General features: G+C 40.8%; 1 protein-coding gene across 1 annotated transcript in view; it reads left to right on the top strand.

Annotated features, from left to right (window-relative positions):
- The first annotated feature begins 1,405 nt into the window (after nt 1-1,405).
- The window catches only part of shroom4 (shroom family member 4), a 65,381-nt gene continuing 50,747 nt past the window's right edge, over nt 1,406-16,039 (top strand). Inside the window, exon 1 of the mRNA XM_034145530.1 lies at nt 1,406-1,624. Coding sequence (XP_034001421.1) covers nt 1,502-1,624 — 123 coding nt within the window. The 5' untranslated portion in view covers nt 1,406-1,501. The remainder of the gene's footprint in view (nt 1,625-16,039) is intronic.

A 16,039-nucleotide genomic window follows, 5' to 3' on the forward strand; every position in this document is an offset into this window, starting at 1 on the left:
AATGACTCAGAATCAAAGAAATATTGACATTGCAAAATAATGACTTAGTATAGCAACAGCTATATGAGGAGGCTTGATTAAAAACAAACATTATTTTTTGGGTTTAATTGTTATATACAATATGCTCCTTTAGGGACTGCTTGTTAACTGCTTTTTTGAGTATGTCTTAATATGGTGGTGAGACATGCAGACTGGTACGACTGGTAGGAGTTTAGAAATGTGTGGGATGTGATAGCAAATGTTGTTTTTGGCCCGCAGTAGTATGTTCTGTACTTGTTCACTGTGTGCATGAATGGCGGCTTTGACAAAATGTGCGTTAAGCTAAAAATAAAGAAAATTCATTTTTACCAGAGCAATACCACATTGTCAAAAGTAGCCTATGCACCAATGTGAGGGAGTATATCTATCAATAGTTGAAATATTCAAGTATCAAAATTAAACTTGCATGCAGTGCCTGACAGTAATGAAGAAGTACTCAGTTATAAGTCAAAAATCATGCATTCAATTAGGTAAAAGTACAAGCACTAGCAACAAAGTAGTGGCGTAAATAAGACAATATTTGTGTCTGTAATCTATTGAAGTAGAAGCATAAAATAGCAAAGAGTGGAAATACTCAAGTGAAGTAGGAATACTTAATAATTGTACAGTATTTAGTGACTTTCATCCACTCCTGTTACATTCAATGTTAGTAAAGGACAGAGCCAAAATGATCTTTTTACTGTGGAATTTTAAAAAATGTCAGTAAAGATATTTAATAATTGCTGTAATATTTATGCAATAGCTTTCTAAATACTCTTTTTTTAACTGAACTGATAATAGTTTTTCCAGGGGTTGGTGGCAAAGTGGCGGGTTTCATGTTTCAAACGAGCCACTTACTTCTGTTTCTGTTATTTTGTTGTAGTCGCCTGCCTGATGTTATTACAATACAGCGGTTGTTGCTTGACACCCCTCCCCCTAACTTCTCATTGGACACAGCCAGTCAGAGCCTCTCTGCTATTGGTTGAACTCTCTGCCAATCACTTCCCGCTCGATTACCAAAGTTTCAAACTGCGTCAAGCTAGCATACGTAACCGGAAGTGTGTGATTTAGATTTAAAAATAAAACCGTTTTTACGTACTTATTAACTTTTTAGATACATAAGTAGACTTGAAGAATCTGTATGTTATTATGTAAATACCCGCTACCACACAGTTTTCTACAATGTTAGACTTATTTTATTTGATAAATACTGTGACGGATACAAAATTAAATTCTGTTTTCTTCCGCCTTGACCGGAAGTAGCATACGACATAACAATGCTAACTCCAACTAGCTTGACACTAGTTTAAAACTTTTCCTCCCTCCCCCTCTTCTTCCACTCACTCCCCATTCATCCATCCACTCCTTGTTGTTGTTAGAGCCGGGATGGAGAAGCCGAGGCACCGCTACCGGCTCCGCTGAGGACTGAAGACAGACAGAGAGAGAACCGGAGAGAAATACCGGGATAACCGGAGAGAGAGAAATGGAGACCGTGGAGCAGCTCGTGTCTTTCCTCCACATTCAGGTCCAGTTGAGCGGGGGCGCGCCTTGGGGGTTCACGCTGAAAGGAGGGCTCGAGCACGGAGAGCCACTCATCATCACAAAAGTAAGCTGACCATGATTATGTGTGTGAAAATCTGAGTTAAATTAGATAAAAGTGCAGCAAAAGTGTCCAGAATGCACAAAAAGTGGGTTTATTTTCACTGTGTTACATTTTGCATGGCAATTCCACAATATTTAAGTATGTATTTACACTTTTGGGTTCATATTTGCATTGTATTTCACTCATTTTGAGTTGACCATGATAATATGTGTGAAACTCTGAGATAAAAGTGCCCCAAAAGTGTTCCTAATGTACTAAAAGTGGGTTTATTTTCACTGTGTTACATTTTATAGGGCAATTTCGTAACATTTATGTATATATTTACACTTTTGGGTTCATATTTTCATTGTGTTTCACTCATTTTGACTGTAGTACTTGAGTAAATGTACTGAGTTACTTCACACCACTGAAGTTGACAATGACAAGATGTGTGAAAATCTGAGTTACATGAGCTAAAAGTGCAGCAGAAGTCTTCCCAATGCACAAATAGTGGGTTTATTTTCACTGTGTTACATTTTGCATTGTGATTTCACAATATTTGTGTATATATTTACACTTTTGGGTTTATATTAGCATTGTATTTCACACATTTTGAGTTGACCACGACAATATATGTGTGAAAATCTGAATTACATGTCCTAAAAGTGCCCCAAAAGTCTTCATAATGCACAACAAGTGGGTTTATTTTCACTGTGTTACATTTTGTATGGCAATTTCACAATATTTAAGTATATATTTACACTTTTGGCTTCATATTTTCATCGTATTTCACTTATAGTATGTACTTAGTTACTTCAAACCATTGTAGTTGACCATGACAAGATGTGTGAAAATCTGAATTCCAGAAGCTGCCTCAAAAGTCTTCTCTCACTATATTTCATTTTGTATGGTCATTTCCCAATATTCTTGTATATAGTTACGCCTTTGGGTTTATATTTTCCTGTATTTCACTTATTTTGAGTTCACAATGATAATATATGTTGGAAAATCTGAATTACATGAGCTAAAAGTGCCCCAAAAAGTCTTCTTAATGCATTGAGTTAATTCTCCCTACGTTTTACATGGTGATTTTTCACAATATTTACGTATATATTTACACTTGTGGGTTCATATTTGCATTGTATATCCCTCATGTTGACTGGAGGATTTTATTTCGTAAGCATGTGGTTGTTGCATGCATCCAGCTCCACCAAAACAGCGCTTGTGGTTTTAGTTTTGCCGGCTGGTGTGATGTGCTTTTCAGTCTCCTTGGCTGCTGATCCCTCTGTTTAAACTTTTCAACCCATTTGCAAAAACTCTGCTTTTCCTGCATCCTCTTCTCTATTTTTCCCCCACTTCTTCACAGCTATTTGAAGTCCCACTCTTCCTCCTCCTCCTCTCCTGCAGAGTATAACACGTTATTGTCCAAAGCTTAAGCAAATATCCGGGCCGGTTGATGTTTGGCAGCTGTCACTGTCTACGGATGAAAAGCCTTATATAATGTAAAGCAGCGGTCGGGGGTTCTTTAACTCGGAGGTCAAAGTGGTGCTAAAAGGGGGTCCCCAAGGGGATTCCTGGCAAAAAAGAGGCTGTGTCCATCTTCCTGTCACCATTCACTGGAAGCTAAAAGTGCTGACAGAGTTTTAGGTTGAAAAAAATATGCTTCTTTGACGAGAGATTTGCTTTATTTGGTCACTTATTGACTCCTAAGAGACGTGCAGATTGACATGTGAGGTTGACGAGGTACTCAGATCTTGAACTTAAGTAAAAGTAGAAGTACCAGAGTGTAGCTTGTTGGTTGTTATTTCTGTAGACCTCCTAAGAAGTTAAATTCAGGTGGGACAGTTTTTGATGTCTTTGTAGGATTTAGTGCAGATATTTTGACCTCGTCTTGTGCGATAAAGTAGCTAACGTTTCCTCCCGGCTTCTTCTCACGCTTTCACGCTGCAGGCGATGAGTTGCTGGAAATAAGGAGGGTGTTGTTTGAATTACTGCGAGTAATTATTGCTGTGTGTTCTGCTGGGGGTGGTCTGTGTATATGAGTGTGTGTGTGTGTGTGTGTGTGTGTGTGTGTTCAGTCCAGTGCATAAGTAGGCCGACTGACATCCAACCTCTGCTCTCCCTCTCAGTCTTTTTCCCTCGCCGGTGTAAATGTTGGCCGGTTTTCTTCTAGATTCACCACAGCAGGGAATGGAAAAGCCTGGCTCACTCATCTGGAAACACACACACACACGGCGAGACACACACACACACACACGCGCACACACACACACACGCGCACGCACACACACACACGGCGAGTCACACACACAGTAACACAGCCCCTGGGAAAATGTGACTGGGACGGCTAACGGAGATAGAAATCAGAGCGTGCTCTCTGGCTGTTTTGTGTCCAGTGGCCAGTTAAAACACACACAATAAAGTATCTGAGGCGCTGAGTGCTGGACAGGATAACGTGGTGTGGAAAGGTGTTTAATGATTAAGTGTTAAGTCCTTGAAGAGAAGGGGGGAAACACAGATTTAAAGAAGGGTTGAGGTGTGTGTGTGTGTTTTAAGTTCAGAGAGTTTCCCTTCCACACAGAGGGTTACTGTCTTTATAAATAAATGACATCCAATATGGTATGCCAACTCTAAAGGCCTTTTTCAGTCAATTTAAAATGCACAAGACCCTATTTTCTAACAGATAATCAATTCATATGGCTAGTTATACATATTTGTCTATATTTGATGGAGTTTTCTTAACTTATAATAGCCTTTTGTCCGTCAGTGGAGTTTGTTCAATTGTTATTATGTTGTTTAAGTTGACCTAAAAATGGATCTTCATGTTTGGTTTGGTTAAAATGTTCAATTCTTTTTACACCAAATTCCTTTTTTAACAGAAAATAACAACTGTACACTTTCTAAATTCATGCCAGGCCACTTTTGTACGCACAGTGTTTCGATTTTGCACACTTGTTGTGAAGTTAAGTTCCCTAATGTGACCTAGAAGTGGATCGTAGGGTTGGCTGACATGTTCAAATGTTCTGTTTTAACACCTATTTTCCTTTTTAAACATGAAAACGCTACTGTAAACCTTCTGAATCCATCATTTTCACCCAACAAAAGACTTGCTTAATTGCCTTATTACCTCACTGTTCATTCAAACTTGACAGAAACAAAATAAAACTCACCAAAACCATGTTGGCAAGTCTTTCCACTGTTCCAAAAATCACCAAATGTAGGTTAATGTTCCAACAAAATTAGGATCTCGCTGCTTTTCTCCATAATATCTTGTGTTAAATTGAATATATTGCGTTTATTTTTTACTTCTGTTTGGACATGAACCTTGACCCCTTCGACTCTGTAAGCTTGTGATAGACATTTTGACAATTTACGTCAAGCATTTGATACATTTCCATACATTTTCTGACATTTTTCTAGATCCGAGTCGTACAAGTAGTCTATACCACATTCCCTTTACTCACTACGTCTCCTTCAATGAGAAGTCATGTCATTCCCAGGCCAGATTGGATATAGATAATCCCTCCAGCTGTTTCTGGGTCCGCCCTGGGGCTCCTCCCTGTGAGAAGTGCCCTAAATACTTATATTTTTCACACAATTTATCAAATGGTTATAATTTGCAGCCCTGTATGATATAGCACTTCTTACTTATTTATCCAAAACATGGTTAAATGGATTTTGTGTGCACATCAGTGTGTAATTGAGAGAGTGAGTCTGCTGTTTGTTGAACATGTGCATGAGACAGAGTGCATTAAAATGTGCCAGTTGCCCTTTTCAGGATGTCCATGTTTTTGGGGAGTGTGTGTTCGTGGCCCTTTTTTTTTTGTTGAGTGTGTGTTCTCTGCTGGAGGGGGAAGGGAGTCTGAGACAGCAGAGGGATATAAGCCATTTGGTCAACATTCCTCCAGGAGCATAACAAATCGTGGTGTGTGGTGTGTGTGTGTGGTGTGTGTGTGTGTGTGTGTGTTTGTGTGTGTGTGTGTGTGGTGTGTGTGTGTGTGTGTGTGTGTGTGTGTGTGTGTGTGTGGGTGTGTGTGTGTGTGTGTGTGTGTGTGTGTGTGTGTGTGTGTGTGTGTGTGTGTGTGGTGTGTGTGGTGTGTGTGTGTGTGTGTGTGTGTGTGTGTGTGTGTGTGTGTGTGTGTGTGTGTGTGTGTGTGTGTGTGTGTGTGTGTGTGTGTGTGTGTGTGTGGTGTGTGTGTGTGTGTGTGTGTGTGTGGTGTGTGTGTGTGTGTGTGTGTGTGTGTGTGTGTTCATACATACATGTTCAGAGCTCATAATTATATGACTGGAATATTTGATTTCCTTGAAGCCGGTGATCAGCTGTGTGATGACTCGTGAGTTCAATGTTTGTCTGCTAAAGAAGTTAGCCATTAGCTTCTGGTTTAGCCATTTAGTGAGTCAGCCTTTTAGCGTGTTTGCTAAGTGCCAGGCTATCGGTCAACGCTTAGACATCTCAAAGTAAAGGTTGATATGGAAATAACAGTGGGGAAAATACCATATAAAGCCATGTTTTAGAGTTATTTATAGGGCTAGTTATTGCTTTATGTGACCAATGTACTGACTGGGATTAAACCAGTACAAAGTTGGGTAACTTCTCCAATCAGACAATATACATGTAGGGCTGCATGATTTTGGAAAAAACCCTAATTGTGATGATTATTGACTTATATTGCAATTACGACATTATTCGCAATATAAGAGGGAATTACACTTTATTCACATTATCATTGAAAGGCATTAAAATGATAATAGTGGGATTTATTTTAAGACTATCTATACCAAACAAAGGTTTTTACCCCAATACTTTATTCAAATATTTTCACATATCTTTCCAAATATTGCGCCTACCGCAATTTGGATATTACACTAGTAGTCCATATTGTGATTTTGATAACATTTAGACTCATTTTGCAGCCCAAAAACAATACTTTTAGTTCCCATATCTAGAAGAAATAATACATGTATGGTTTTGCTTGTAGCCAATCACCGCAAGCATTCTCCAATTTAAAAGCAGCATGTGATTGGCCGACTACCGCAGCAGCTGCAACACATACTGTACATATTTTGACTATGATAATAATGGGTAATGAGGTAGAAACACAGCTATTAAACGACACCCAGTCCCTGTAATCTATCATTTTAAACCTCTCCCCCATGTCAGTCCCATGTGTTTTGTGACATTGTTTTATGTCCTTTGTGTCAAATGTGGTTGTAATGAATAAGTGGCGAGTTCCTTTCATTGTTGAACGTGACAGAACAGCTGCTGCAGAGCTGTCGGTTCAAGTCTGGTTTTTATGATCTACCGTGAGCTCTCTGGAGATTTCTGTTGAGCACATTTGTTGTGTCTCCTCGACATCAAAGGCTGCGTTCCCGTGGGATAGTTTGGCATCCAAGAACAAATGTGGATCGTCCTTAAAACCTCCAAGTTGGCATTGGTAAATTGACTTGCTGAGGATTTTGAGGTTGCAGTAATTTGATGCCCTTTTTCTCAATGATGATGAATTCAAGCGGTTCATTTAAGAATCAATCCCAGTTGTTTTGATGGATTCCAGTTGTTGGTGTGAACCAGGGGTGCCCACACTTTTTCAGCTTGGGACCTACTTTTAAAATGACCAAGCCCAAAAGATCTACCTACAGGGCCGCCCCTGCCCAATCTGTGTCGCGGGGGTGGGGGGGTGCGAGTGGACTAAACGGCGGATAAACTGTGGCGCGCTTACACTAATTGCACCGCATAAGCGCATAATATAGACCCTCCAGAAAAACGCGGGCTAAAATCCTTGATTATGCGATTAAACATGCGGGGTTTTTATGTGATTTTATGCAGTGAAGTTGCGAAATATGCGGAAATATGCGGGAAGCGGAAAAAAGGTGATTCTTCTCCCACACCCTGTTACTAGGCTACTACTGAATGAAAGTGAGCCCTTTCAAAGAGTTCCTATGATAAACAAGCATACTAGAAGCAAGCTACATCACAAAGTGTTATTTATGTATTTATATATGGGCTATTTTAATCACTCTCTCTCACACACACACACACACACACACACACACACACACACACTCTTCTCCGCCTCATTCTGTTTTAATTTACTCGTTCGTTATCTGACCAGCTTCAATCTTGTAGGCTACTCACCTCGTTTCTTGTAGCCCTCGAAAGGGTTTTGGAGGTTGATACCTCGGTGAACGCGAGTTGTTTGGCTTTCTTGTCCGCAGCAGCAGAAAGCATTTTCGAATGTTTGAATGAATCAAAGTTTGCTCTTATGCTCCAACACACAGTTGCACGGGGTGCAGAATAGTTTCCCCCCACTTTCGTGCAAGACATCAGGGTACTGCTTTGCCCGGTCTTTAGCAGAAATGTTCGTCGGTAAATGAGATGGATTCGATTTTTTGATCTTGGTGTGTTCTCTCTCGTGTGAGTTCCACACGTTCACTCTACGGTGTTGTTTACCTTCTGTGATGCGCGAGCTAATGACGTCGCGTCATCATCACTACTTCACGTCAAGACGAGTTCACTTTTTCTCAACTTTGTGTGGAAAAATGCGGGGATTATGCGCCCTTTTAATAAATATGCACCCTTTTACAAATCTGCGCCATTTTGCTGATTATGCGGTAAATTATGCGATCGCATAATCGCGTTTTTCTGGAGGGTCTAATAATAGTGCGCCACATTTGCGCTTCAGATGAGGAGGTGAGGCCCCCTCATAACGGCATGAACCCGTATGGCACAATACAATACAATTTTTCCTTTTTTTTTTCAATGCCATGCGATCTACCCACACTACCTTTGCGATCGACGTATTGGGCACCCCTGGTGTGAACTGTCTGGACTCCAGACCTCTGCAGACCAGACATGTCTACAATCTAACTGAACATCAGACTCTGCATGTCTTACACAAGGCTGTCTTGAGTTCATTATCTTCACTATTTGTGTTTGTATTGAGATTAAGGAGCTATAATAACCTCCCATGTGTCTGCAATGATGTTTTAACGGGCAATATTTATTACCAAAATGTGTCTAATATATGTTTTGGATGTCAGGACAAAAGGAAGGTTGATTGGACCTAAAAATGAAGGACCGTTTTCCTTTTTAAATCCCAGTAGACCTAAAACAATATGACATTAGCTCAGTTTTTACCCATAAAACAGATTCTGTTCTGAGAGTATAGAGTGGTGCAGTGTTGATGTATTTTTTGTAGGGCGACCTGGAAGATAAGCATTGCATCCCTCAACAAAAAGAAATGGGATTTTGGAATATTGTAGATAATTAGCTCTGTGGAAAACACAAGTTTCTGATAATCTCCACACATTAACACACTTTTATAATAGTTAAAGCGTAAATGCACATGACGGAAGTAAAAAGCTATCATCAGGTTTTAAAGGAACTACAGCACGGTCACATGACTTCAATTTACCCCCGCTAAGCTAAAGGTGGCTAATGTTGGGCTATAAAGGAACTACAGCACGGTCACATGACTTCAATTTACCACCGCTAAGCTAAAGGTGGCTAATGTTGGGCTATAGAGGAACTACAGCACGGTCACATGACTTCACGTCACCACCGCTAAGCTAAAGGTGGCTAATGTTGGGCTATAAAGGAACTACAGCACGGTCACATGACTTCACATCACCACCGCTAAGCTAAAGGTGGCTAATGTTGGGCTATAAAGGAACTACAGCACGGTCACATGACTTCACGTCACCACCGCTAAGCTAAAGGAGGCTAATGTTGGGCTATAAAGGAAATACAGCACGGTCACATGACTTCACGTCGCCACCGCTAAGCTAAAGGTGGCTAATGTTTGGCGTTTAGTCCTCTCATTTAGCAATTGCTGTATAAAAAAACATAACCATCTCATAAACTTGTATCAACTACAGACCTTATTTCAGGCATCTAACCAAACAAACAAACTACTATTGACTTTGAGACAAGAGGACCTAGAAGTGCTAAAATGCTGACTCACTTCCTGGTATAGGACTTATCCTCGCACCACTCTATTGGCTAACCTTTAGCTTGGCTATAGCTAAGAGCACAATCCATTTTCTTTGTGGTCCACATGTTCTACAGAGCTGATTCATTGTCCTCAATCCAACCGCCAACAATCAGCCGTCTCTCTGGCTGTGCAACCACTGAAACCCAAGCAGCTCCACTGACCCCAACGGGAGGTAACTCCGGTTAAACTTGATGAAACCTTTGACTGAGCTGAACTCTTAGAGAGAGAGATTCATTGGTGTTTTTATTGAATATTGGTTATTTCTTTTGTGGTGGCTTTTGCCCTCTTTATGAACTTATTTGCTGCATGTTTGGGAGGTCAAATATGTCTCATGATGTACTTATTGCTTGAATTGGATGCACATTTTACTACTTGTATAAGGGATTAGCTGGTAGTAAACGTCTCTGGTCTTTAATCAAAGCAGTTGTCACAATAAACAAGATTTAGTGTTGGCACACGTCGAGGTTTTTTATCAAGGATTTCCAAACAATGTTCAAGATCACGAGAAAAATCTGTAAACAACCTTATCTCTCTTAGACTCTTCTTATCTGGCCTTAACTCACAGTGAACGCTGGCTGAAAAATTGTGGATTTTGTCCTCGAAAAATCTTCTTCAAAGGAAACTAAACTTGGCTTTGTTTCACTGCAGGATTCTGAAATATGTTGGTGCGCAAGTTAACCTCAGCTAAACTCAATCTGCTACATGTGGGCATCTCTGTTTTGAGTTTGTGGCTGAAAAGGGGTTTTTCTTCTACGTGTGTGTGTGTGTGTGTGTGTGTGTGTGTGTGTGTGTGTGTGTGTGTGGTGTGTGTGTGTGTGTGTGTGTGTGTGTGTGTTGTGTGTGTGTGTGTGTGTGTGTGTGTGTGTGTGTGTGTGTGTGTGTGTGTGTGTGGTGTGTGTGTGGTGTGTGTGTGTGTGTGTGTGGTGTGTGTGTGTGTGTGTGTGTGTGTGTGTGTGTGTGTGTGTGTGTGTGTGTGGTGTGTGGCTCCTTGCATTCCAGTAAAGGTAGCCTCCAGTAGCAATCCGCTCTGCAGGGGGTAGATGAGTGCCATCAGATAGAGATGCTATTGTCTCTACTGTGTGTGTGTGTTTGTCCTCTGCCCTGACTTGCTCCGCTAACTGTCCTAACTAACCAAAAACATATGTTCTGCAGCAGTATACTACACAATAGAGCATCTTGATGAGAATAAAGGAAGAATGAGTCTATTCATGTTTCCAAACACGATGTGAAAAGGGAGACTCAGTTTAATTTAGATAATGCCGTAATCTAGCAAGAAGATGGGGTATACCACTTATTTTTTTAATCTTGCTTAAAATTCCTCTTCAAAGGGGTTTAAACTACCTGTAAATGCTCAGTGTGTGTGTGTGTGTGTGTGTGTGTGTGTGTGATGGGTGGGGTTGGAATGTCTCTATCTCTGATCTGTGGAGCCTTTAGCTGTTTCTTTTAGGCTACGTCTGCAGCCTCACACACACTGAAACAACAGCCTGTATTTGTGTAGGTACATCAGTACTGACACACACACACACACACACACACACCATTATTATTGCACTGTATGTGTGTTTGTAATGTGTGTGTGCCATGTAAAAGTCAGGCATATATTAACGATACATGGAAGATACAGTATGTCATAGTTTAATTGTGTCTTTGTTTGCTTTTGTGTGTGTGTGTGTGTTGTCGTTCTTAGTGTGTGTGTGTGTGTGTAGAAGTCCTGACCTCAGGCTGCTGCAGTTGTTATTGTTTTTGTCACTTGGGGGCAACACACACTTTAGCAATGTTTTCTTTTGCTCTCACATTACAGCTAAATTGCGACTCTATGCACGGGGAAAGTTTGTAGAAAACCCTTGTTGGGTTTAGGGTTCTGCTGATTTGCAAAATATGACCTGCACTTCTAGGTTTTCCTCACAAAATTGCTCGTTATATGGATCATTGATTTGAACTTCTCTCTCAAGCAAATCTCCCTTTTTAAGCAAACAAAATGCAGTTTTGGATAAAAGACAATGACGTATTTCGAAAAAGAATTGATTCTCATGTGAGGATTTGCTGCTTTAAACTTTTGGAAACGGAACTATTATCTGAAATATCGACCAATCTTCAATTGGTTGAGACAATAACTGTCACAAAAAAGGGTTAGGGTTAGACACACAACACAACACAAACAAGACAATAACCGCGTTCACACCGGAGTACTTTTCACCGTACTTTTCACGTTTAGTTCCGTTAGTACCCCTTATGTCGCGTTCACACCAAAAAGAGCACTTAATCTCAGGAACTTTTACCCCCATTTTTAGTGCCTGCTGAGAGGTGGTACTTTCCTGGGGGAAAAAGTGCCCCAGTTCTGATTGGCTGGGCGAATTGCAAACCACGCCCCGTACAACTCTGAAATGTTTTGTAGAGCCGCCATTTTATTATCCTCGCATTAGCATTATTAGCATTAGCATTCGCCCAGCGCACAAACGCAGAGAGACTAACTTATGGCAACACAAAACAAAACATGGGAGCGGTGGAGATGAGGAGGTGTCGGCGTTCTGGCGATTTACTCGGAAGGCTTCAGTAGAAGCTGCTGGGAGTCCCAGCAGCTTCTACTGAAGCCTTCCCCAACTCCGGGGACATCCGGCCGGGGACTTCAGGTGGCAGTATATGCCGTGAAGTTGTTTGCGGCCTGCCAGTAAACCCAAAGCAGAAGAAGAAGAAGTGACGTCAGCGGCTCATTTGCGTAATCTTCCCTCAGGGAAAAGTACTCCGGTGTGAACGCGATCTGTACTAAGTGCCCTGGGGTAAAAAGTGCCGGGGCACTGAGTGCCGGCACTAAATACGGCAAAGTACTTGGTGTGAACGCGCCTATTGGACTATGTTTTGTTGAAGTCTGTAGAACACTATGTATAGGCTGGGATATCTTTGTAGCTTCACACTACTTGATTTAAAAGGATATTTCAACACATATTTAACGAATATTATGCTGCAGTGATTTCAATATATGTTCAGCCCTGTATCTATCTATATCCAATGCTAGAAGTACATCTTAAGGCTTCATTTACCCCCTTTCTTTACCCCCACCTTCCCCTTTCTAACATTTTCCAGCAGCATCACTGCAGCTATTCAACACTTTGACATCAGAAGCAGTTTCCGAGCCATTATGTCGGATTAAGCGCGGGGCTGTTACGGGGAATAATTTGTGTGTTCTCCGTGCGTCAGTATTTATATGTTTAGAGTTTATGGCAACGTAGTCATGCCCCAAAACCCAAGAATGTACCACACACACACACACACACACACACACACACACACACACACACACACACACACACACACACACACACACACACACACACACACACACACACACACACACACACACACACACACACACACACACACACGCTCCCCAGTCTCCCGTTTGTGGTCTGAAATGACACAAAACGCTCTTTGTTTACTGGATCTTCTCTCGTCGTCCCTCCCTTCTGCTCTTGAAGGAAACATCCTTTCATCTTTTCGTCCTTGTCAGGCGACCAGGGTTTTTGGGTGCGATGTAAAGAAGGTCTTTGGCGAGTTTTAAAGGTCACCTATTATGCAAAATCCACTTCTTCATGTCTCTTCTACATCAACATGTGTCCCCTCTTCTTCATGTCTCTTCTACATCAACATGTGTCCCCTCTTCTTCATATCTCTTCTACATCAACATGTGTCTCCTCTTCTTCATGTCTCTTCTACATCAACATGTGTCCCCTCTTCTTCATGTCTCTTCTACATCAACATGTGTCCCCTCTTCTTCATGTCTCTCCTACATCAACATGTGTCCCCTCTTCTTCATGTCTCTTCTACATCAACATGTGTCTCCTCTTCTTCATGTCTCTTCTACATCAACATGTGTCCCCTCTTCTTCATGTCTCTTCTACATCAACATGTGTCCCCTCTTCTTCATGTCTCTTCTACATCAACATGTGTCCCCTCTTCTTCATGTCTCTTCTACATCAACATGTGTCTCCTCTTCTTCATGTCTCTTCTACATCAACATGTGTCCCCTCTTCTCCATGTCTCTTCTACATCAACATGTGTCCCCTCTTCTTCATGTCTCTTCTACATCAACATGTGTCTCCTCTTCTTCATGTCTCTTCTACATCAACATGTGTCCCCTCTTCTTCATGTCTCTTCTACATCAACATGTGTCCCCTCTTCTTCATGTCTCTTCTACATCAACATGTGTCTCCTCTTCTTCATGTCTCTTCTACATCAACATGTGTCCCCTCTTCTTCATGTCTCTTCTACATCAACATGTGTCCCCTCTTCTTCATGTCTCTTCTACATCAACATGTGTCCCCTCTTCTTCATGTCTCTTCTTCATCAACATGTGTCCCCTCTGTGGAAAGAGACTCTGAAAGTTTCAGGAACAAACATTCTCTCTCTTTTTGTCCTGATCCATTTCTATAAAAACCTGTCTGAAAATGAGCTGATCAGATTTTGGCCCCTTTATGATGTCATAACAATGTGTTGTCTTGTGTAACCATTAGCCAATCACCAACCAAGGTAACCCCCCCCCCCCCCCCCCCTTATCACCTGAATCTCCTCCTAGAGCACCATTGTGTTCTTTCTAACCAAATCTCCTTATTTTCATCTAAAGTAACAGACAGAGAATCAGCACTTTGGAAACAGGGCTGAAACAGAGGGGATTATGGGATGCTGCAATGATCTGTTTGGTGTTTCAGCCAATCAGAGATGATAGGGGACCTTTAACGTCCCCCTTCTCGTTGGAAATCGAGTGAATGGAACATCTGGGTGTGTTGCGTTCCTTAACGTTTTTGAAGCCAAAATTGTTTATCCATGTCTTTTGGTTTGAGTGATTTTGGTTGGATTTGGGTTTCTTAAAGCTGATTAAATCTGCTTGCAATAAATATCCGTGTTCCTCTTTCCTTAAATAAGAGAGATTTAGTGTCTCGGCAGGAATTTGATCCTTCTCAAAATGACATCTTCGACCACTGTGGGATACAAGAGCTTTACTAAAACCTACTGTAATTAAAACGTTTTAATGTGAAAACCTCTAAATGACAGGAGAGCCAAACCTCGCTGTAGTTTAGGGACTATGGGATAAAGTAGACCCTTAAAAATAGTAGGAACGTTGCTTTTAATTGCGACATTATTTGTAATAAAACCACAATCCAGATACATGAATCTCTGTTTATTCTCATGGTCAAACACTCCTCTGCAGAAATCCTTATTTTTAAGGAAAACAGAACAATCTGTGGTCTTTTTTCTACCTGGAATAGGTTCAAACAAACATGATTGAGCAACCAAGTGAGCATCATTGTGTATCAACGTCTAGCTTTCTGTCTTCTCACATGAAACTAAGGCATCCAAAGCTTTAACCTGTTAAGCCCCAAAGCCCCCGTCGGCGGGTCTTTTTTTTTTCCACAAATTAATTTTTTTAATTTTAATTTGTTTTCTTTGGATGGAATGAATACCTATGGTGATAATTCAATGTAATACATCATTTTTATAGTCTGGTACCTGAAAAAGGTCAAATGGCACTGATGGAACCAGATGTACCCAAATGTGCCGAAAGCTTATTCCGCCTGGAACTTTTTTTTGCTAAACCTCTCTAAAAAGGTCAAATTTAACTTGTTTTGCCTCAATCTTGATACAGGGTACTTATTATATGTTATAGTTTGGATTCCTAAAGCTTTTAGTCTACCATCCCATCATTCAAGGGTGGTTTTCACTATAAGTAATGTTTTCTCTTTAGGCGGAGGTAAGAATTTACCTTTTTTTACTATGTTCCATCTGAATTTACTTTGACTGAGAAAAATCTATATTGATTCTGACACTTCTACATCCAACTCACAGATGTAACCTTGCTTTGATAAAAGAAATTATTCATATAACCCTTTTAGAAGTGAAGTTGTAGTCATTTGTTTTGGGCATGTCATTTTCGAGCCTGAAACCTGAAAAACAGGCTCGGGGCTTAACAGGTTAATCGAAGCGTCCAGACTCAGTTTACGAAAGTCTGGAGTGTGAAATGGATGGAAATGCAGGAAAGATGGATGATCTGGGACACATAGTTGAATAGAAATGTAAGGAGGACGGTGGATTAAGGAGGATAAAAAGGTGAACGAAGAGAAAAGACAAAGAAAGGTTTTGGAAAAAGGAAATATGAGTTGATTGCAAGAGAAAAATAGGTTGTTTTTAGCTGTAGGCTGATAGATGGAGGATGGAAAGATAATAGATCAGAAGATAGAGGAGGTGGGGATGGAAGAATAAAAGGTTTCAGATGTCCAGACGCTCTGCCAGATTGATGCCTTTCCTGCCTTTCTGTCTGCGTTTGAGTCTTTGAACACATCGCTGAATGTGCTTTTTTACTTTAGTGATTCACATCTTGAAATCTACGTTTGTTTTTCCACCATTTCCACTAAGTTTGGGTAAAAACGCTCCGTCTAAATGGTCTTTTTCCGCCTTT

The sequence above is a fragment of the Trematomus bernacchii genome, unplaced genomic scaffold, assembly GCF_902827165.1.
Source record: "Trematomus bernacchii unplaced genomic scaffold, fTreBer1.1, whole genome shotgun sequence".
Classification (NCBI taxonomy): domain Eukaryota; kingdom Metazoa; phylum Chordata; class Actinopteri; order Perciformes; family Nototheniidae; genus Trematomus; species Trematomus bernacchii.